Here is a 20,169-nt window from a genome sequence, read left to right as displayed (position 1 = left end):
TCTCTCAGTAGCCAAGCTCCTTAGACCTGGGGCTGATCCTGGCTAGGCCAGATGCCGCTGCAGGTGCCCACATGCCAGCCTGGTATTGCCTGTCCTTGGCCCAAACTAAGTCACTTTCCCCAAGGGAGATGCACAGCTGAGGCCTGGCACCAGAGGCTGGGGAGCTGGTATCTTTCTTTCCAGTCTCTGCCCTGGCTGGCCTCTGCAATGTCTCGCCTTTCCTGGGGCTATGGAGCCGAGGGAGGTGGAGGAGCGACGCCTGCCCTCACTCACGCCCTCTGTGCCCTTGTCATTCCAGCGACGCTCGCAACATGGCGCGGGATGTGCAGAACGCCTTCTACGAAATCGTGGCCGAGTTCGGCAGCATGACCCAGCCCCAGGCCGTGGACTATGTAAAGAAACTGATGACCAAGGGCCGCTACTCCCTGGATGTCTGGAGCTAAGCCGGGCTGCTGGGCCAGAGAGAGGAGGGATTCCCAGATGGCTGCTGGACGGGAAACGAACAGCCCTTGCCCTAGCCATTGCAAGAACGTGCTATGAAACTAAACTAAACCTTAGATCCCCTTACCTGGTAATCGCCCTTCTGTATCCACCTCCCCCCTAGACAGCTCTTGAGAGCCCTGCAAAGGGCGGGGCGGGAACTGCTGGAACCCCCCTGGGTTTTCTGGAGGGAGACGCATCTCCACTGAGATGGACGGGCTCGCCCCAGGAACCAGCAGGAGCCGTGGCTTGATGAACTGCTCCTGGGTTCCCCTCTCCTGCGGCGCTGGCAGGGCTGCCCGCTCTGCTTTGCCGTGCAGCAAACAGTCTGCAGGACGCTCACTCCCTCCTCTCTCCAGAGCTGCTTTGTACTCCTGTGGAAACTGTGCCAGGGGGCGAGGGGCCGCCCTTCCTGTACCCAGCCCCTGGCTTCCAGTCTACCCCCTCTGGGCCTAGTCGCATAGACCCCAGTGCCCCCTTCTCTCCCAGGCAGCTGCCTCGGTTTTTAACCCGTTCTTTGGGGACAATCTGGTGCAAGCAGAGGTACGCCCCCTGCTCAGGCATGGTCTGGTGGTGATCTGGGCAGTGTGTGCTGCCTGGAGCATGCTGGTTTGGAAAGCGACCCAGCCCCCTGGCTGCTGCATGTGGGGAGCCCAGTGCTGAGGGCCCATGAGGCAGGAGAGAGAGGGCCTAGCTCCCTCGGGGGGCATCAGAAGGTCTCCACTGGCAGAGGCCAGGATGCTGAGCCCGTGTCTCCCTTGCCCTACGAGACTTCCAGCTCTCGCTGCTTGCTGGTCGTTTCGTGGGCAAAGCAGGTCCTGTCCTGCTGGCACTTGGCCTGAGCAATAGGGCTGGGATGTGCCCCCTCTCGCTGTGATGGGGCAGCCTGCAGCTTTGCCCTCCTTTGAAATTCTCCTGTGGTCTGAAACCAGCCCTGGCCAGCTGAGAGCCCGCGACGCCTACCGTGGCCTGTTTGGGCCGGGCGACATCTAGGACAAGCCCGTGCTGGTGTAAACTCCTGCCCAGTCTGTGATATGGAGGCGTCTCTGGTCTGGCTAGAGACCTGCTCTCGGAACCCATTAGCACCCAGGGAGAGCTGTGCCAGTCCTGCTCTGCCACGAGGCTCGCGCCAGCCCTGGCCTCGCCTCGGTCCCACAGGCCCTAGCAGTAAGTTGGCTGGTGGTGGTGGGGAGCTGGAGTCAGGGCTGCCTCCCAGTGGCTTAATGCTCCAGTCTCAGCAAATTGGGGACTTGCTTTGTAAGGTCCCAGCCCAGCGACAGAAAAGTCCTCTGGAAGCCTGGGCCCTGGAATGGGGAGGCTGGCTTCCTCCTGAGCTGTCACTAACCTCCCAGGACTGCTTCCCTGGCCTGGGGTTTGTCTTGTGTGATGCCACCAGGTCAGGGACTTAACCGCAGTGCTTGCCTCCACTGAATCTTGTTTCCTTAGTCAGAGGGGACAAGAGATGGCCCCATGAAAGGGGGGGAATAATTCCAGCTACTGGCATGCAGGGGGCACTCGTGCAGCTGTAGTCAGCCCAGGGGAGCAGGGAGGACTGGGTCCCCCACCCCGGTTAGTTACATGAACAGAACCCCCCTTTGCAGCTTCTCCAGGCCCAGTTTTGGTATCTGTGTTTTATGTTCACCCCTGCTTGAGATCTGCTCACAGAAAAGCGCTCTCAGCCTCTCCCATGAATGTAAATACTTTAAATATACTGTCCCCTGGGAATAAAACAGGGTCTTTATTTTGCCTCGTGCTTCATTTCAGTGAGAAACAGACCTGAGAGGCAAGAGCTACAGGCTGCTGCCACACCCTTTCACAAGGCCTCCAGTGCCGGGGGAAGGTCACACCTTCCTTGCGAGAAGAGCTTTACAAGCAGCCTGCCCATGCTTCGGGTGCTAATCTGGGACCAAGAGACCCAGCTGCTGTCCCCTGCTTTGTCACAGCCTTTCCAAGGAGACCCTGGGCATGTCACTTAGTCTCTTCTTCCCTCTTTTCAGTGCAAGACTGTGCTGGAGAGCTGTGGAGTGCATCATGGCTCCAGTGTGTTTAAAACTCACTTCCCAAGGTGGCTGTGTTTCCTTGGTACCTGTGCATGCAAGCTCCACCTGACCTCATTTTCCAGTAGCAGTGAACCTGCAGCATGGGCTAGTCCCACATACAGCTCTAGGCTGACTTGAAGTGCAGCTCACTGCTGGGATCAAAGCTAGCTCAGGTCTGGCTATACACAATGCTGTCACAGCCAGCCCCCAAGAGCTCAAACTGATTCAGAGTTTCTCTCCTCATTGGCTGACTTTGGGCCTCTCTCCTTCCCTCCATGGCTGGTTCAGAGCTCTGCTTTCTTTCCAAACAGGCCTCCAGTGGAGAGTTGATGGAAAACAACTTGTAATCGCAGTGAGTCACGTGTTCAGCAGTATGATTAGCACTAAGGGCAAAGACTGAACCACATAACTTCCCCAGTCAGAAGGGGATGTGGACTGGCATCAAGGCAGGTTCAATTCTAGCTGTACTGCTCCACATGGCAGCCTGCGTGCAGCTGTCTGGCTGCACTTGTGGCACACACCTGGGCTAGCTTGAACAACACTAGCCTTGCCCAGTCTGTATTTCATGCTGCGGGGGGGTGTAAGCCTAAGCAACACTTACCCCTGCTGAGTTACCCCTCAGCAGCAGAGCTCTGGGCAGAGGCAATGAGAATGGACAGGGCTCCCCCAAGCCTCTTCCTTCTTTTGAAACAACATCTCCTCCCCCCCAGCCTGGAACTACCCCACCAGCGGATTAACAGTGGTTGGGGTCAGAGACAGCTCCATCATGGGAAGGGATGGCCCCCTTCCTCCCTTTATTTTGGATGAGCTTCCTGTCAAAGGAGGCACAGACATTAATACAGGTACAACAGTTCCCTCCATGACATGTCTTCCGCAGAACCAAAGCTCGTTAGCTGATCAGACTTCCCCCAGCAGATCACAAGCCAGCCAAGGACAGCTGCTCCAGCAAGGAGGTGGGAGACCAGCCCAGGGAACCTGCTGGCTAGGAAGTCAGAGCTTAAGTCATCAAGCTACTTGCTAGCACCAGCTACACACACACTGTGTCCTGTATGGTTTTTGGCATCTCTTCCCTCGCTCTGCTTCTGCTACCCACTGAATTGATTTGGGGGCGTAGGGGGGACTGTGGAAGGGGAGGCCGGGGCATTAGGCTGCAGCAGTTCCAGGATGCCCTTAAAGCAGAGGCTGCAGAGTGGCCCTGGGCTGAAGACCAGCTGCCACCTCTGTAGTAAAGAGGACAGAACACTTCTAAAGCATGTGTTTTCCATCACTAGGAGGAGATTTAGGAAAGAGCCAGGCCTTAGGGAATCTGCTCCCACTCTGGGGCTGGGAGAGCCTAGTTCCCCCAGCCGGAGCACTTCCACTGGGGACTCAGCAGCAAATAAGCAAGGAGCCCGTTTCCATGCAAAGGGGATGATTGCTGAGCCGTTCACCCGTTGTGTCTCAGCAGCACTGTCCATGGGAAGGGGAGCTTGGAATAAGGTCAAGGCTGGGGGTTGCTCCCTCCCCCTCAGGCCCAGCTGTCCACACAGGAGGGTTCAGAACAGAAGCCAAGTAGGAGGCTTTGCCCCACCAGCTGTAACTGGGGGAATTCAGTTCTCAGGTTACTTGGAGCAAGCTGGGTATTCATGGTAGTGGTTTGGCCTGACCCCTAAGAAAGGGGTCACATTAACATCAGAGCTGAGCACAGAAGGGTCTGGGGTAGCTGCCCTAGTCACCCCAATTCTGGAGCAAAGGGGGGGTAATGCAGTCCCTACCTCTTGGGGGGCAGAGAGGGACAAATGATTGGCTGGCTGGCCCCGGTGTCCTCAGGGGAGATCGCTCCCATCCTCCTGTATCACAGCAGATGTGCAGCGGCTCCAACCAAAGGCAGCATTTCCCGGGGCCAGGACTGGGAGGGAGCCTCGCACCAGTCGGGTGCATCGGACTTCAGCAGCCTGGTTTACTGGATCATATATGTTCCCCCGAGGTTGGCCGTACGGGCCTGCCTCTGAGGAACGGGCACAACATGTTCAAGGGGTGAGGAGGAGAGTCGGACGGCAAAGCCTGGAGTATGGCTAGGAGATGGGAGGGTGGGGAGGGGTGGAGAGAGCAAGCCCCCCCACCATCTCAGCATCAGTTCCTCTTCTCACTCAGCCTTCGTGTCTTGGTTCTGGTTCTGGAATTTCTGGTGGACAACCCGCAGGGTGGTGGTGAAATTCCCCGCAAAGAGCACGAAGAAGGGGAGCCCACACATGAGAACCTGAGTTTGATGGGAAACACTAGAATTAACCCACCAGCAGGAGCCTGAGGGGGGTATTGAGCTGGGATCTCCGTGGCCAGCAAGAGGGGCCACGGCCCATCCATCACACTGCTCTGTCTCTTCCCTGCAGCCTGGCTCAGCTGCTGCATGTGGACGTATTCCTGCCTCAGCACAGCAGGAGGGACTAGACCTGAGCTCCCAGCTCCACATTTCTCTCTGCCTTTGTGCTGAGGCACAGGTGGCCCCTTCAGCCCTGTTCTGACCCTCCTAAGAGGGGAGGGAGGAAGCCTGGCGACCAGACCCACACTGCACATGCCCCACCTAAGTCAGCAGCAGGCAGTGAATGAGGACAGGAAATTGCCAGAGGTTGCGATCCTTGCACAGCAGAATGGCTGCACCCACCACACCCAAAACAATTTCCCTCTTGCCTGGGCATCTTGCAGGGAGGACAAGGGCTGGCAGCGAGGGGGGTCCGGGGGCAGCAGTTTCCAAGGCATCCTCTCACTTCCCTGCTCCACCACCCCTCTCTCCATGCTCCCTTTGCCCGGGCCGCTCGCTTACCTGCCATTCCTTGCACTGCGGATGTCTGACCAGACGGAAGAGGGTGATGGCGTTGTAAAGCTGCCAGAACTGAAGGAGACACAGGGTTAAGGGACGGTTTTCACAGAGACTCATGTAAGATGGTCCCCAGCATGGACATGTCCCAGGCCAGTGCCATGGGCCTTACCTCCTGCTACCCAAATACCTAGCCTGAGGCACCTGGCAGCTCTTCCTGAACATCCCTGGGATTTGAGGTAGCTCCACTTCTGAAAAGTCCAACTCACTAGGCAAGAGCAGGTGCTGCTCAGCAGAGATGCTGGTTTAAGTATTTAAGGAGCCTTGTTTTATGCACGTCTCTAGCCAGAGGGGCCGTCCAGAGTCCCACTCCCCAGCTTCCTGCACCTGCAAGACGCCAGCATCTCCCAGGCACTCTGCTCGCACTAACACGGCTGGGAATCTCTCCTCCCCTGGCACCTGGGCGGTAGCGCGCTAGCCCGTGGCTTTCGCTCCCCTTCCCTCTCATCCGTCTCCAAGGCTGACGGAGTTAGGAGCGAGCGCCGAAAAACCCATTAGAATCCTCGATCCTTTACAGCAGTGCTTTCTGAGCCGCACAGCCCCCTTGCCAACAGGCAGAGAGCCGTCCAGGGCGGACTGTGTGTTCTCACCTGGCCAAAGAAGAGGAACGGCAGCAAGAAAGTGAGGCCCCTCCACATCCACGACTGGAAGCCCTCTGCAGAGACAGGACATGAAGAGGGGCCTTAGAACTCCGTGCCTTACAGCTGTGAGTACGGGGCTGGATTCAGCCAGCACCAAGAGCTATGCAGCCTTGGACACACAAGGGACGCGGACGTCAGGGACAACCCTGGTGTCCTAAAGGATCCCACAGCCCCGAGAGAGGCGTTAGCTTCCAGGCAAGGCCACCCGCCGTAGGAGACGGCCTTTATTGGGTGAGCAGCATCTTAGAGAGCCAGGGAAGAGCGCTGGAAAGCAAGGAGGGGTGCATGTGGCATGCTGCGGGTTAACGGTAGGGCTGGTCAAAAGTTTCTATCTACAAGAAAACTTGATTGCAGAAAATTTTATAAGGAACCAAAATCTTCCCACTCTAATTGGTGCCAGAGCCTCGGGGGAGTTGTATCCAGATGGTCTGCACTCCCTTTCTCCTCTCTGGGCTGGGACCTCTGGCCGGATTACATCTCCCTTCATGCACAACTGCTAGGGACCCCTCTGACATATGCCCTCCTCGCACTTGGAGGGGAGAAGCGGTGCACCGTAGAAGGTGTAGTCCAGCCGGAGAGCGACTGAGCCAGGTACCCTAGAGAAACATGCCCAGTGGCCTCAAGTGAGGTAGACATTTGTGGGATGACCCAGCCCATGCTCCCAGTCTGCTCTGCCATAACGCCAGTGAGGGGAACACCAAAAGTGCAACCGGCCCTGAGCTTCAGGGTGAGAGCAGCAGGGCTGCTCCGGCCCTCAGATGGCCGACTGACTGCACTGAGTTTGGGGATGGGCTAAGCTGCCCCACGGGCATGAAGTCAGGGTCGGGGCCTGATCATTTCCAAGCCAGCTGCTACGACAGCCAGCTGGGTGGTAGATTGCAGCTTCCAGCCTGGGCAGACAGCAGCGGGGTCTGTTTCAGCTGTGGCCACTGGCGGGGAGATGGGAAGCAACTTACCCACGGTGAGATCCATGTTGTGCCTCTCCCCCAGCGCCCTCAGCCGGTACAGGCACCCACTCTGATAGTAATACTGGAGGAACTGCACAAAGCCTGCAAGGAGAGGAGAGCTTCAGGAAGGGGAGATTCCTACACAACTGCCAGCGTGCAATCCACTGGCCTGCAACAGGCCCTCCCAGCTCTGGGCAGTGCCCTACGCAGGCCAGGCCAGTGCTCTGTCACTGCTTCCAAGCCTGCAGCATCACAGAGCGCCAGGGAGGAGAAACAGTCTCATTGCCCCTGCTGGCCCATCAAAAAATCCCCCTGTAAGCGCTGTGGACCCAGAGGGCACGGCTGAAACAGGTCAACAGGAGAGGGACGCAGCCGCCAGCCCGCTGCTCTGGAAGCTTCGGCTGGGCTGCTCCAAGCAGCCCTGGTTTCCAAAGCCCAGCACCCAGGCTTGCTGCCCGCCCGCACAGGGACACTCACTCTGATACATGGAGAAGGAGAGGAACTGGTTTCGGAACATCTGGTACATGACCCCATCTGGCCTGCGGGAGAGAAGAGATGGCTGGGGATGCTCAGCGCATTACCGCGTAGGGAGAGCCCTGCTGGCATCAGCCTGCTCCATGGGTTTTATCTGCGTGTGTCCCACAGCCCCATCCCCTGGCTACTCCCTTTGAGGCCCCAAGGGCAGCAGGGACACAATTTAGGGGGAGGCTGGCAAGAGCCCGCCCAGGTGAAATCTGTCCTCTAACTCATCGTGACCCAACTGCGAGCCAGGGAGGAGAGGGCAGGATGATGCAGGATCCACAGCGACGGGCAGAGATGGAGACTCACCAAGTCAGCATGACGCCCGAGAGAAAGGTAGAGACGTAGTGATGGAAAACCCACCAGCCTTTGATTCTGGGGGATCAGAGAAGAGGGAGACAGACTTAGACCCCCACACAGGTGGGGCTAGGTTTGCAAGGGAGCTGAGGGCCAGGCTGGCCCCTCCAGCCAGAGAAGACAGGTCATCAGTTCCCCCCCTGCTCACAAGGAGCGGGCAGAAAACAAGGCCAGGGCAGACGCCCAGCTGGCACCAAGATGGTGCTGGCACTATGGCATGAAGCAGGGACTGCCGTGCCCGGGCTGTAATCAGCGAGCCAGGCTGCTGGAACTGTTACCCCTGAAGCTGTTGGTTCTCCTCCCATGGCCCCATCCCAGACACCGCTGACCCTCCCCTGGGAGTGCTTCACAATATTGAGCAAGCCATTCTCCCAGTTAGCCGAGGCGATCCCAAGTTGGGGGGGCTCTTTCGCCCGCTTCCCTGGAGCTCGGGGCAGGTAGGGGTCCGTCTGCTCAGCCTGCGTACTGCCCCTCCTTGGCAAGGCTGGGGACACAGGGCTCTGATGGGTTCAGCTGTGGGGTGGGAGGACGGGACCCTGCTCACCTGGACCCGTTGGTGATTAAGATGCACTCGCGGATGGTAAGGGTGCAGTAGTACCAGACCAGCAGGAAGTTAAAGACGGCGTCCGTCACCCTGTCACACACAAAGCGGACGGTGAAGAAGGGGAGCAGAGCAGGGTCTCTGCAGCTCCCCAGGGGACCAGACAGACATCACTGCAGGGCATCTCTGAACTCCCCACTGCAGGAGCGTTCAGCCCACATGCAGAGCAACGGTTTGGGGCTAAGTGTCTGGCTCACTAAACAGCTTCTGCTACCATGGAACTGCTGGGAACAGCCACGCCACCGCTGCAGGGAGGCAGGGATGCAACGCAACGCAAGCGCTCTGGTGCATTCCCACTCCTGACCCACATGCTGCCGAGAGGCAAGCTCTGGGATAGTCTCGAGGGGCGCAGCATGGCAGGACGCAGGAAACAAGTGCAGGGAATGTAAGAGTGGCACTGAACAGCCTAAACTGGGAAGCAACCTAACCTGTTCACATAAGGTCAAGCTCTTTGGGAAGGACTTGAAAGCAGTGGCGTGGCTCTGGAATAAAGACAGGAGCACGCTTTTGAGAAGCCAGGGGTCTGAGCGCACCCCTGAATGAGCATTTCCAAGTGTGCAGTTATTTCAGCGGGGGCCACCAGCTCTGGTCTCAGTGGGGAGCTGCTCCAGCCACACCAAGAGGAGTGGAAGCCTCTTGTATGTCAACCCAGGTGCTGAGACAGGAACAGCGACATCGACTGACCAGGGTGTGAGTGTGAAAAAAGGTCACCAGCTATTTGGAGAGTCCCGATTCCCGAGCCAGTTACAGACCTTTGACCCAGTCCAGCCATGCTACCCCTTGGATGCTACATCCCTCGCGCCTTCGATGAGATGGAAATTTACTGCAGAACAGGCACCAGGAAAATCCCACCGTACTGCAGGGTGGCAACTTGTGGAGGTGCCTTGTTCAGCACCTGGATTGCTCCCCCAGGTGGGTACCGTTCCCCATGGCTGGCCAGCCTCAACCACATCAGAACCCAGTGGGCTACCAGCAGACACACTGCACGCCTGCAAACTGGATCCAAGCTGGGGAGACGCGACTGTCGCCTTTCCAGTCTGTTATCCGAGGTCCCATCTCTAGCCCACCAGGGGAACGTTTCAGCTCAAGATCTTGTTACCTCCAGAAATCCTATTGTAGCCCCACAGTCCTTGCAGGATCCTATAGAGGCACCAGTCTGCAGTTTGGTTCCCATCATTCAGGGATGGTAGCCTGAGTCAGAAGCTACTCAACCCGGCACCTTCCATGCGAGCCCCATGCACCTCACCTAAGCAGTCTGTTAGCAGACCCTGCTTTCAGCCCAGGAGATGGTCTCTGTTGTAAGGCTGCCCACATGGCTTAGTGAGCATCTCACTACAGACTCACCTGGAGTTGAGAAGGAACCTGCAGGAGAAGGAGATGATAAGCAGGATGATGGTGAGGTAGAGCTTGAACTTCTCATACTCATCTTTATAAGCAAACCTGCAGAAAAGCACAGCGAAGGGTCATGGTATGCAGAGAATAAGCCCAGTCTTCAGGCAATGATCAGTGGACAAGGGCCATCTCCCGTGGCTACAAAGAGCAACCGGGTAAACCTGAACCCTGCGGCCATACCAGCTTGGGCTGTGAGCTACTGCGTCTTGGTCAGGAGACCCACAACACTGTAGGGAAGGGTGCTGGGGCTCTTAGTTGAGCATGTCTTGGATTAAGAATGCCACCTACTGAACCACTAACAAACCTGTGTTTTCCCAGTACATCTCCCATCAAGGCTTGACTGAAAGACCCCCGCCAGAGGCAGGACAGTTGTAAGAACATGCAAGAGAAGGTCAGGTGTCAGAGGATAACTCTAGGGAAGGGAGCGTCCTAAACCCAGCCCTGGGGAGGGTCAGCGTGACGATCAGTCTGCTGGTGGAAGAGGGTCTCTGCGGGTGCTGGGACTCGGAAGAGTGCCGGGTCAGTGCTCAGCACTGCAGCTCAGCTTGGCCAGGGTCACGGCCAGACACGCTCACGCGCTGGCAGAAGACGTCCCACCTCTCCAAGAGTAAAGAGGATTCTACTGCCCGTAAGCGGCCGCAAACAGATGGACAGCAGAGGGGCATTACTTAGCCTGCTTGCTGAGTAGAGTCACATTCACGTTCCCAAGCACCAGACTCAGGTACAACCTAGAAGAGAATGGAAGGAGAAATGAGAACATACGCAGGAGGTGTACAGCACCCCCCCTGCCCACTGAGGCGGGGAGCCAGCTGCATGGCTGTGACAGTGGCCGGACTTGCATCCGAGATTGAAAGAGCTCCTGCTGCATGGCTAGTGCGTGGCTATCACACACACGCATTGTACAGGCTTCGACGCCAAGCATTACTACGCTCACGCTCTGTGCAGACGTACGTAGGCTTATTCATTCATCTGTCGGTCCCTTGGTGGGAACACCGGCTGGGACAAGCCGTCCATTTTCCACTTGTCAAGGACGCAGCCACAGGTCTGTCACTAGCAGAGCGGAAGGTGGCTTCTGGCCAAGGCTGCCTCGGGCACCTGCAGCAGTCTGGATAAGTATGGCCAAATGCAGAACCTGTGCCCCTTAGGACCTCCCCACCAATGCTCACAAGGGTCCCTGGACAGTGGGTAGCGCTTGCTGGGGACAAGAACTCTGGACCAAATTGGGGCCGCTGCTGTCACAACCAAGTCAATGGCAGGAGGATTTAGGAAAGTCACTAATGGCAGCCAATAGCACGAGCGGGGTATGGAGACAGGAACCCTGCACGTCACATCAGGCAAAATATGGGGCCGTTCCCGTCCCAGGACTGCGATGGTTACTCCCGCTCTGCCAGCCTGCAGAGTAACTGCTGAATGGAAGGCTCCCTGCTTAGCAGCACACTGCAGATGCTGTGTGGGGGAACCAGGAACGCAGGCAGTCCTGTGCTCCACTGCCTGGTAACACACCCAAAACATCCCACCTGGGACCTTAACTCCACCCCCCGGCCCTCACCTTCCTAACCAGTGATAATAAGCAGCATTTGTCACTGTTCCCCCCCCGCCCGCCCGCCCGCCCACCCACTTTACTGCATTAAGGAGAGACTGTTACCCTAGAATAAACATCTGTTCAAACACCCCACTAATGGGCCTCTTGCCCGGCCAGTGGGAGGTCAGGCTGCTGGTCACAGGGCATCACCAGTGTACACTGGACAGCGAGCGAGCGTCATGCCAGCGGTGTCCGAAGACACCGCTGCTCCAAGCAGCCAGCCCCAGGGGTTATACTCTGCTCCGAACTGGCAACACACTGTTCCAAGGCCCCTAACCTAAACGGTCTCTGGCTGGTTACTCTGAGGTTTTCCCAAGCCCGGTGGAAATGGGGGCTTGGAAACTGAATCAGGAGGATGGGGATTGAAAAGAAGCGATGAGAAATTAACTTGCACCAGCTGTGTATCAGGTCTCTCACTGACATTCTGCTAGAGTCTGGACAGTTTTTGGCTGGAAACCCAAGCAATCTCTAGTAACGGCTGCATAGAAGTCAATAGCTTCAATCCTTTTACTGCTGGCTAAGACCCCAAGACCATGGGACGGCTTCTTACCCATTCTTCTTTGGCAAATACGCTTCCATTTCAAAGAAGATGCTTTGCCTCTCTTTGATGAGGCTCTGGATCTCCCGGATGGACTCTTCCTGTTCGGCGGTTATTGAGGACTTGCAGCTGGGGAAAGGAACATGACTTGGTCTGACAAAAAGAACCAACAGCTGCTGCTGCATGACATTGTCCCACCGCAGGACAGTGCGACAGCGGGAAACAAAAGATTAATTCAGAATTAACTGGGGGATGAAATCTAGAAGCTAATTCCTGGGTCTGCCCCCAAGTTTCTGAATGGGACCTAGGCTAAGAGGAAGCAGGGTGGAAACCAGCATGAATGAGCATCCACCAATTTTCTAAACCTAGGAAGTCAGTGCGGGGAGCTGATGTTTAATGTGGGCAAGGGATGAAGGAACTACTGGAGAAAGGAAAGGAGGGTATGAGAGAAGCAACAGATCCTTCATCCTACCCCGCCCCCATGGTTCACCTACTCCAAATCATTCCTCCCCCAATCAGCACCCCACGGTGTAGGACTGCTGCTTGCTAGGCTCCCACACTCCCTCCAACCAGGGCTCCGCAAGGATGTCCTTATGTTTTCCCACGTAGCTCTTTACCTTTTGAAGGCAAGAGACAGCTCCTTCAGCCGCTTCTTCTGCCTTGCAATGGAACTGGAGATCCCATCCTGCAGCTTGGTTAGTTCTTCGAGCTTCTGCTTGTACAGCTTATGGGCCTCCTGGCAATGGAAAGGACAGATCAGTGGTGAGCCCAGGTGCCTCAGCTGGGAGCCTGTTTAATTCTCTGGGAGGCTGAAGGTGTGAGAGGGAGGGTGGGCTGGGGATTCAGAGGAACATGAGGCAGGACTTTAGAACACCATCTCCAGCTCCACCGCCAACTCGTGGCATCCGCTTGGGAAGTGTATTTGCCCCTCCGTTTGGGGCTGGAAACTCACTGGGTAAATGCTTGGAGACCGGAGAAGTGGGGGTTGCTTCCCTGGCCTGATGCAGCCTCTACGAGTAGTGGGAAGTGAGCCCAGAGCCAAGTGTCTCACCCCCCTCCCCACCCCCTTCAGTCCCAAACTGGGATTCAGTTTCCCTTAGACGATCTCTCACCCCCCACGGTAGGGGGTGCAGTTCGGCTGGCATAAGCTTGCCCATGGTGTTCCATTGCTCCTCATTGCCGAGAGCAAGTAGTTGGCAAGGAGCCACCTCCAGCTGAAGCCTAGACTAGGCTTTGGACCCTGGCTTCTGTTCCCCACCTGCCACCAACCTGCCGGGTGACCTAGGGCATCTCCCTGCCCCGAACCGCCATTTCGCTTCCAGGCCCCGGGAGCCAGCTGGGGCCAGCTGACTCACCATTTCCCAGCAGCCTCCCACCCAGCCAGGGAGGAAGTTCGCCCAGCTGGGACCTGCCTGGGACAGAGGGGAAGCTGCTGAACTAAAAGCCGCCCTATAGAACCAGGCGACCGTGAAGAGCCCAGCATCCGGCCTCCAACCATGGCCAGTGGCAGATGGTTCAGGGGAAGGTGTCCATGTAACACCGACTGGTCCCGTACCGTGTTGACTGACATAGCCTGCGGGAGGAAGGAGCCCCTATCTTCCCCCAGCTGGTGATCAGGGGTCATGGCCTGCAGCCTGGCACGGATGGTCTTTGAAATGCTGCCCTGCCTTGTTTTGTGTTTAGGAAATCAGTGGTAGCCATTGCCACATCAACGCTTACCCTTCTTTTGAAAGTCTGCTGAGAGATGCTACATGTTTGACATCGATGAACAATTCAGAATAGCACCTTCAACTAGAGAATTAAAGCTGAGCTCACAATTAATCTTATAATGAACCTTCAGTTGCAGATCTAGAATCTCAAGCCCTTCTACAGCTTTTACCAGTAGCTCTCAAAACGCTTTAGGAAGTTGGTCAGTATCATTATCCTCATTTACAGTTGGGGAAACTGAGGCACAGAGCAGCGCAATGACTTGCCCAAGGTCACCCAGCAGGTCAGTGGCAGAACTGGGAACACAACCAAAGTCTGAGCTCTAGCCCAGTGTTCTAGCCACTATCTTTTTAATTACTTTTATCTGTGTCCTGCAGCAGGGAGTCCCACAGGTTAGTTCTACTTTGCTGAAAACAATTCTCCACCCAATTTAAATTTGCAGCCTTTTAATTTGCACACTGGGGTGCAAGCAGACCAGCTCTGAGTGCGCTGTGGAATATTTGAGGGCTGTCATCTCGCAAGTTGCTTCTAAAACGGCATGTTCTTTACCCCACTGCTTGTAGCAGGTAAGAGGAAGGAACTAAGAGCTGTTAAGATGTTAGATTAGATCTTTGCCTGCTTTTCACAAATTGGCCAAATCAAGAGCAAAACGAGGATAGGTCTCTCAAGAGCAGGTCGCTTTCCCAAGAACAAGATTATATGCCACGGGTGGGGGATGAGAGCAGATTACATCACTTCTCACTCTGCCTCCTCAACCCTTCACACAGCAACTCTGGTACATTTAACTTAACCCTTCTGGGGAGCGGCACACACACGCTCTTGGTCAATCAGAATCAGGGGGCTTGGAGTCCAGCACGTCTTGAGACACCAGTGAAACGAGTTGGCTGGTCTCACTTAGGTGCCCCAATCAAGAAGCCACCATGCAGTTTGTCCTTATTGGGATCCAGGAAGTGGGCGGGTTTTGCCCACCAACTGCTAAAGGCCCCCCCCCACCCTAAGAGGGGGGTCCACAGGACCTGGAAAGCCAAATAATTACGGGGGACAACTAATGAACAACAGGGACAGGAGTGTGGTCAAAGGGTCAAACGAAGGGAACTGGACGGGGACACCGAGCAGAGAACCCCGGACAGCGCCCACTTCTCCTCGAAGGTGTCAAGGGAGTCAGAGGACGCCGCCCAGAGGAACTCTGCCTGGAGGCATGAACGGATGGAGGATTGGAAATAGGCCCCCCAGTCACAGGGGACTCCATCGGCCAACCTCCTCACTCTGGTTTTATAGATGGCCACTTTAGCCAGGGCCAGGAGGAGGCTGACCATGCAGTTTGTGCTTGAGAGTCTCTGGTCTTGGAATGCTGGGGGGTAGGGTAGAGGTAAATTGCTGTAACCGCACGGGAAAGTTTGCAACAGTTCATTCCTGGCTGTGACCCATGCCAAGCAATATAGCCAGCCTGATTTCTGCAGAGCTACTGGAATCCTACTTCTCTGAGCAGCTTCCTCCCCCTAGGCTCCGGCAGTGAGCCGCTGAATGGGAATATGCATAAACAATCACCAGTGGGGTTGGAAAACCCCCTGCTCTACGACTAACTCCTAGAGAACTCCCACGTACTCTGCTGGGTGTGTGTTAATGGGACTTGGCCACCCATAAATCACTGGGCACGACACTCGGAAGTTCGGAGCAGCTGTAAAAGCCTTCGCGGGAGCCAGTACAAGTGAACACGGTACTTGGCAAGAACTGCAGTCATTCAAGCAGATGCATCAGCAGCCAGACATCTAGGAACCACTGACAGTACCAGAGACGGCTGTTTCTGAGGCAGGACACCCACAGCTTTCCACGCAGAGGAACTCAAAAGACCTTCACTGACGCCTAGTGTGGTCCCCTCCCCGAGGCTGAGCGTCTCCCTAGAGCGTAACTCCTTCCCTAGTCCTCAGCAACGGATGCCCCGTCTGAAGTCACAGCCCTGATAGTGGTTAGTCGTCTGTGGTCGCAGCTCCGGGACAAGTTGAGTCTGGTGTAATAAAGTACAGCTCCACTGACAACAACTCTGACTTTAGCCCTGTGTGCCTTGCCAGGGAACGGAAACATTGGGTAATCTGTGGTAAGGTTCACTGCACTTTGTATTGGGGATTCCTAGCAGGAGGCACTATGTCTAACTCATCCATGGAGTCACAGCAGATGCAAATTTTTTACTGTCACTAATCTCAACTATTAAAGGGGCAGGACGGTCCTAAGGGTTAGGGCACTAACTAGGACTTGGGAGGCTCAGGTTCAGTTCCCTGCTATGCCACAGACTTGTGTGTGGCCTTGGGCAAGTTGCTTAGTCTCGCTATGCCTCAGTTTCCCATCTGTAAAGTGGTACTTTCCTACCTCACAGGGGTGCTGAAGATTAGTATCTGAGCTCCTCCTAATCTTTAGAGTGACAGGGGCCATATACGGACCTAAAATAGATAGAACCTTATACTGAAAGGCGTGTTAAATATGCCATTTCATCTACTATTTGGTATAACATAACTGCTACTAGGTGTGAGGCAAGGAAATTTTATCCCATTTCGCACAGGACACACCGACGTACCCCAGGACACACAGGTAGCCTGCAGCTGAGACAAAACTGAAGCCAGGTCTCCTAAGTCCTCGTCTAGTGTTCTATCCATTATACCACACATCCCTCTTGTAGAACGCGGCGCTACATATGCCATGCAAACTGGCTTTGCAGTTCTAGGGTGGGATATCTAAAAGCAGGACTTGGTGCTGCGTCACTTAGATGACTTTGAGACGCCCCCTTTGAATCTGATCTCTTTCTCGTATTAATAAATCTTGTTCTGTCAAGGCCGCTAGAGTGACTGATTAGGAATTTCACAGACTGTCCCAAGAGGGAAAAAGCCATCAGCATCTGAGAGGAGCCAGTGAAGAAAGGCTGCCCTGAGTATACTCTGTACCCTTGGTCTCCATCAAATGGACACGGACAGAGGAATCTTCTCCCCTAAAGCATGTCACCGGTAGGTCTCGGATCTAACTGACACAGGAACCACCTAAGTACCATAGACAAGAACCAAGTGGAGAGGAGGGGAGTTAAAGTGTATTCATACCAAGTAGATTACAAAAAGCTTTGGAGAAGAACATATACTACACATACTGTCATATAAATCACACCAGGCAGGCGGACAAACACACTGTAGTGTATTCACTCCATAGTGAACACATTAAAGCATTCAATCATTTACTAAAAGAAAAACAGTCAAGAGGCAAGGAGCCTACCAGTAAAACAGATGCATCTTTGAACCTGTCCACAGACAACAGACTTCCGAAAGAGACCTTAAAATGATTGTTTCCTTTCTAGCTGCATCCACACAAGATGTAAATCCCAAACAGCTCAGCCCAGAAACACACAAGGGCTTCCCCAGCCAATGAGACTGTTTTGTCCTGATTGTCAAGGACAGCAGATAATCAGTATGTGACAAAGCAGGGTAGACATAACAAAGGAAGTGTGAAGGGGGACAGGAAGGTCCACTGATCACTGACTGATAAAGTGTATGGTAGACTCAGTTACTGAATGACAAGCTTAGCAGCAACTAAAACCTCTTGCTTCTCACAGACAGGGATACAACATGGGAGCTAAATGGTTCTCTGCTGTTTCACCTCTATTCTTTTTTTCTTCTACCCTTGCCTGAGATCACACCTCCAGTGTGTGTTTTGACACTAGATAAGAGTCACTGGGTCACAATTCACTCAGCAGCCTTATACTTCCATTAAAGGCCACCATTCCCCCCACATCCCCCTGCCATGGCATTAATAAAGTCAAGATTAAAAATTCCTTCCAGACTACAAGCTTGGCTGGTCACAGCAGGACCATTTCTCACTATGCATTTATATATGTGTGACTACTGAGGTAGAATGATTAATATTGGACATAAAAATAAATGAGAATAGATGCTGAAAATGGCCACTCTTGCATGCCTTGACTATCTGCTTTCCTCCAGAGCCAGAGATTACAGATTTTTGTTTTAAAGTTCTTTTACAAATGTTTAGACCTGTTGAGGCAAGAACCTTTGGCAACATACAAAATAACGGAGACTAGAGATATTCTAAAATCAGCAAAAAGAAAAGGAGTACCGGTGGCACCTTAGAGACTAACAAATTTATTAGAGCATAAGCTTTCGTGAGCTACAGCTCACTTCATCGGATCTAAAATCAGCAGTTACTCATGTACCACATCCACCCTGAACAATACGGGACTGGATGAATGCATCTCCAAAGGCAGTGCCACACCATACCAGCACTCCATGGCCTGCACTGACTGCCCATTGAGGGGCCTGTAAGGTGGAGGGGGGGGAATTTCCTCTGAAGCTGTTAATTGTTGGTGATCTGGTTGCCTTACTGCCTCTGCCCCCACACAGCACAACGGTTGTGATCAGTGGAAGTGCTGGAGTCCCCTGGGAATGGGGTGGCTGGCAGGGTATTTTTAGTGGCGAGTCCTCAACTCCAAGATGCATGTCCCCCTCCTCCCACCAGAGCTTGGGTGTACCACCCTTGTGGGCACAGTGCAAGGGTCAGCGTTTCGCAGGGACATGCAGGGCACCGTTGAGAGGCTGCGGGTGGCAGCGAGGCAGGCTAGCCAACTTCACCGCCGCAGTCGCGGGGTTCTGGGCAGGCAAGTCACAGCTTGTGTCCCAGGTGCGCGCCGGGGGCGGTTATCAGGGTCTTACTGAGGGGGCAGGTTCGAAGCAGCTTTGTGAAGCCCCCAGAGCGTGGAGAGGCTGCGGGGGCCCAGTGGCTGCTTCCCACATGCACCTGCTCCCGCCTGCCAGGGGAAGGCCATGCTCTGGTCTCCTCACCCCCCGCCTGCTGGGCCTGCATCCAGAGCCGGGCAGCAGTGACATGGTCCTCCCAGCCCAGCCCTGACAGTGGGGGAACCCCAGCCCTAGAGACAGGCACTGTGGTACCCCCATAGCTCCCCAGCGCCTGCCCCGGGTGCCTGCCCCCCCCATAGCTCCCCAGCGCCTGCCCCGGGTGCCTGCCCCCCCCATAGCTCCCCAGCGCCTGCCCCCCCCATAGCTCCCCAGCGCCTGCCCCCCCCATAGCTCCCCAGCGCCTGCCCCCCCCATAGCTCCCCAGCGCCTGCCCCCCCCATAGCTCCCCAGCGCCTGCCCCCCCCATAGCTCCCCAGCGCCTGCCCCCCCCATAGCTCCCCAGCGCCTGCCCCGGGTGCCTGCCCCCCCATAGCTCCCCAGCGCCTGCCCCGGGTGCCTGCCCCCCCCATAGCTCCCCAGCGCCTGCCCCCCCCCATAGCTCCCCAGCGCCTGCCCCGGGTGCCTGCCCCCCCATAGCTCCCCAGCGCCTGCCCCCCCATAGCTCCCCAGCGCCTGCCCCGGGTGCCTGCCCCCCCATAGCTCCCCAGCGCCTGCCCCCATAGCTCCCCAGCGCCTGCCCCGGGTGCCTGCCCCCCATAGCTCCCCAGCGCCTGCCCCGGGTGCCTGCCCCCCCCATAGCTCCCCAGCGCCTGCCCCCCCATAGCTCCCCAGCGCCTGCCCGGGTGCCTGCCCCCCCATAGCTCCCCAGCGCCTGCCCCCCCATAGCTCCCCAGCGCCTGCCCCGGGTGCCTGCCCCCCCATAGCTCCCCAGCGCCTGCCCCCCCCATAGCTCCCCAGCGCCTGCCCCGGGTGCCTGCCCCCCCATAGCTCCCCAGCGCCTGCCCCGGGTGCCTGCCCCCCCCATAGCTCCCCAGCGCCTGCCCCGGGTGCCTGCCCCCCCATAGCTCCCCAGCGCCTGCCCCGGGTGCCTGCCCCCCCCCATAGCTCCCCAGCGCCTGCCCCCCGGCACCTGCACGTGCTGGAAGCCGCCCTGCAGCTCCTCCCAGTCCCGCAGACACTCGCTGACCGAGGCCCGGAGGCTCATGGCGGCGCCGGCAGGTCACCGAGCGGCAGGAACCCGCAGCGCCGCTCCGCTCTCCACAGCCTCCGGGCAGGGGCGCTTCCGGGACCCGCCGCGACCAATCGTCCAGCGGGTGCTGGGAGCGTCATCCTGACGTCACAACCAATCGGCGCTCGGGAGCGGTGCTTTCGAACGCCACGCGACGGTGGGGGGTGGGGAAGGTTGCGGCAATAACAGCCTGGATGGGGCGGTGTCGGGGGTGACCTGGGGGAGGGAGCAGCCCTGGGGGCAGAGTTGGGGGTGACCTGGGGGAGGGGGTGCTGGGGGGTGACCTGGGGGAGGGAGCAGCCCTGGGGGCAGTGTTGGGGGTGACCTGGGGGAGGGGGTTCTGGGGGTGACCTGGGGGAGGGAGCAGCCCTGGGGGCAGAGTTGGGGTGACCTGGGGAGGGGGTACTGGGGGTCACCTGGGGGAACAGCCTGGGGGCAATGTCAGGGGTCACCTGGGGGAGCAGCCCTGGGAAGGGGGTGTTAGAGGTGACCTGGGGGAGCAGCCTGGATGGGGGTGTATCTTCCCATTGATCTCAGTGAGATTTGGCCTGGTCCCTTATACCACACTTATCGCCACTGTGTTTGAGGCCCAGATCTTC

The 20,169-nt window shown here is 56.5% G+C and overlaps 2 protein-coding genes across 10 annotated transcripts in view; one reads left to right on the top strand and one right to left on the bottom strand.

Annotated features, from left to right (window-relative positions):
• LOC119844870 (NADPH--cytochrome P450 reductase) overlaps window positions 1-2,224 on the top strand; it is a 63,250-nt gene extending 61,026 nt beyond the window's left edge. For all 9 annotated transcript variants that reach the window (XM_043499445.1, XM_038376304.2, XM_043499441.1 and 6 more), the window contains one exon: window positions 299-2,224. In XM_043499445.1, the coding sequence (XP_043355380.1) occupies window positions 299-443 (145 nt within the window). In that variant the 3' untranslated portion in view covers window positions 444-2,224. The remainder of the gene's footprint in view (window positions 1-298) is intronic.
• A 1,055-nt stretch (window positions 2,225-3,279) lies between these two features.
• TMEM120A (transmembrane protein 120A) lies at window positions 3,280-19,726 on the bottom strand. The gene is made up of 12 exons (XM_038376310.2): window positions 19,472-19,726; window positions 12,568-12,686; window positions 11,963-12,079; window positions 10,499-10,558; window positions 9,783-9,878; window positions 8,382-8,471; window positions 7,790-7,855; window positions 7,439-7,500; window positions 6,971-7,063; window positions 5,964-6,028; window positions 5,320-5,388; window positions 3,280-4,758 (listed from the first exon to the last, which is right to left on the bottom strand). Exons 1-12 carry the CDS (start codon window positions 19,544-19,546, stop codon window positions 4,645-4,647), a joined length of 1,026 nt encoding a protein of 341 aa, XP_038232238.1. The 5' UTR covers window positions 19,547-19,726; the 3' UTR covers window positions 3,280-4,644.
• Window positions 19,727-20,169: the final 443 nt, after the last annotated feature.

This window comes from Dermochelys coriacea, chromosome 17 (genome assembly GCF_009764565.3).
Source record: "Dermochelys coriacea isolate rDerCor1 chromosome 17, rDerCor1.pri.v4, whole genome shotgun sequence".
NCBI classification, from domain to species: domain Eukaryota; kingdom Metazoa; phylum Chordata; order Testudines; family Dermochelyidae; genus Dermochelys; species Dermochelys coriacea.
This window is presented reverse-complemented; position numbering and strand designations above follow the sequence as displayed.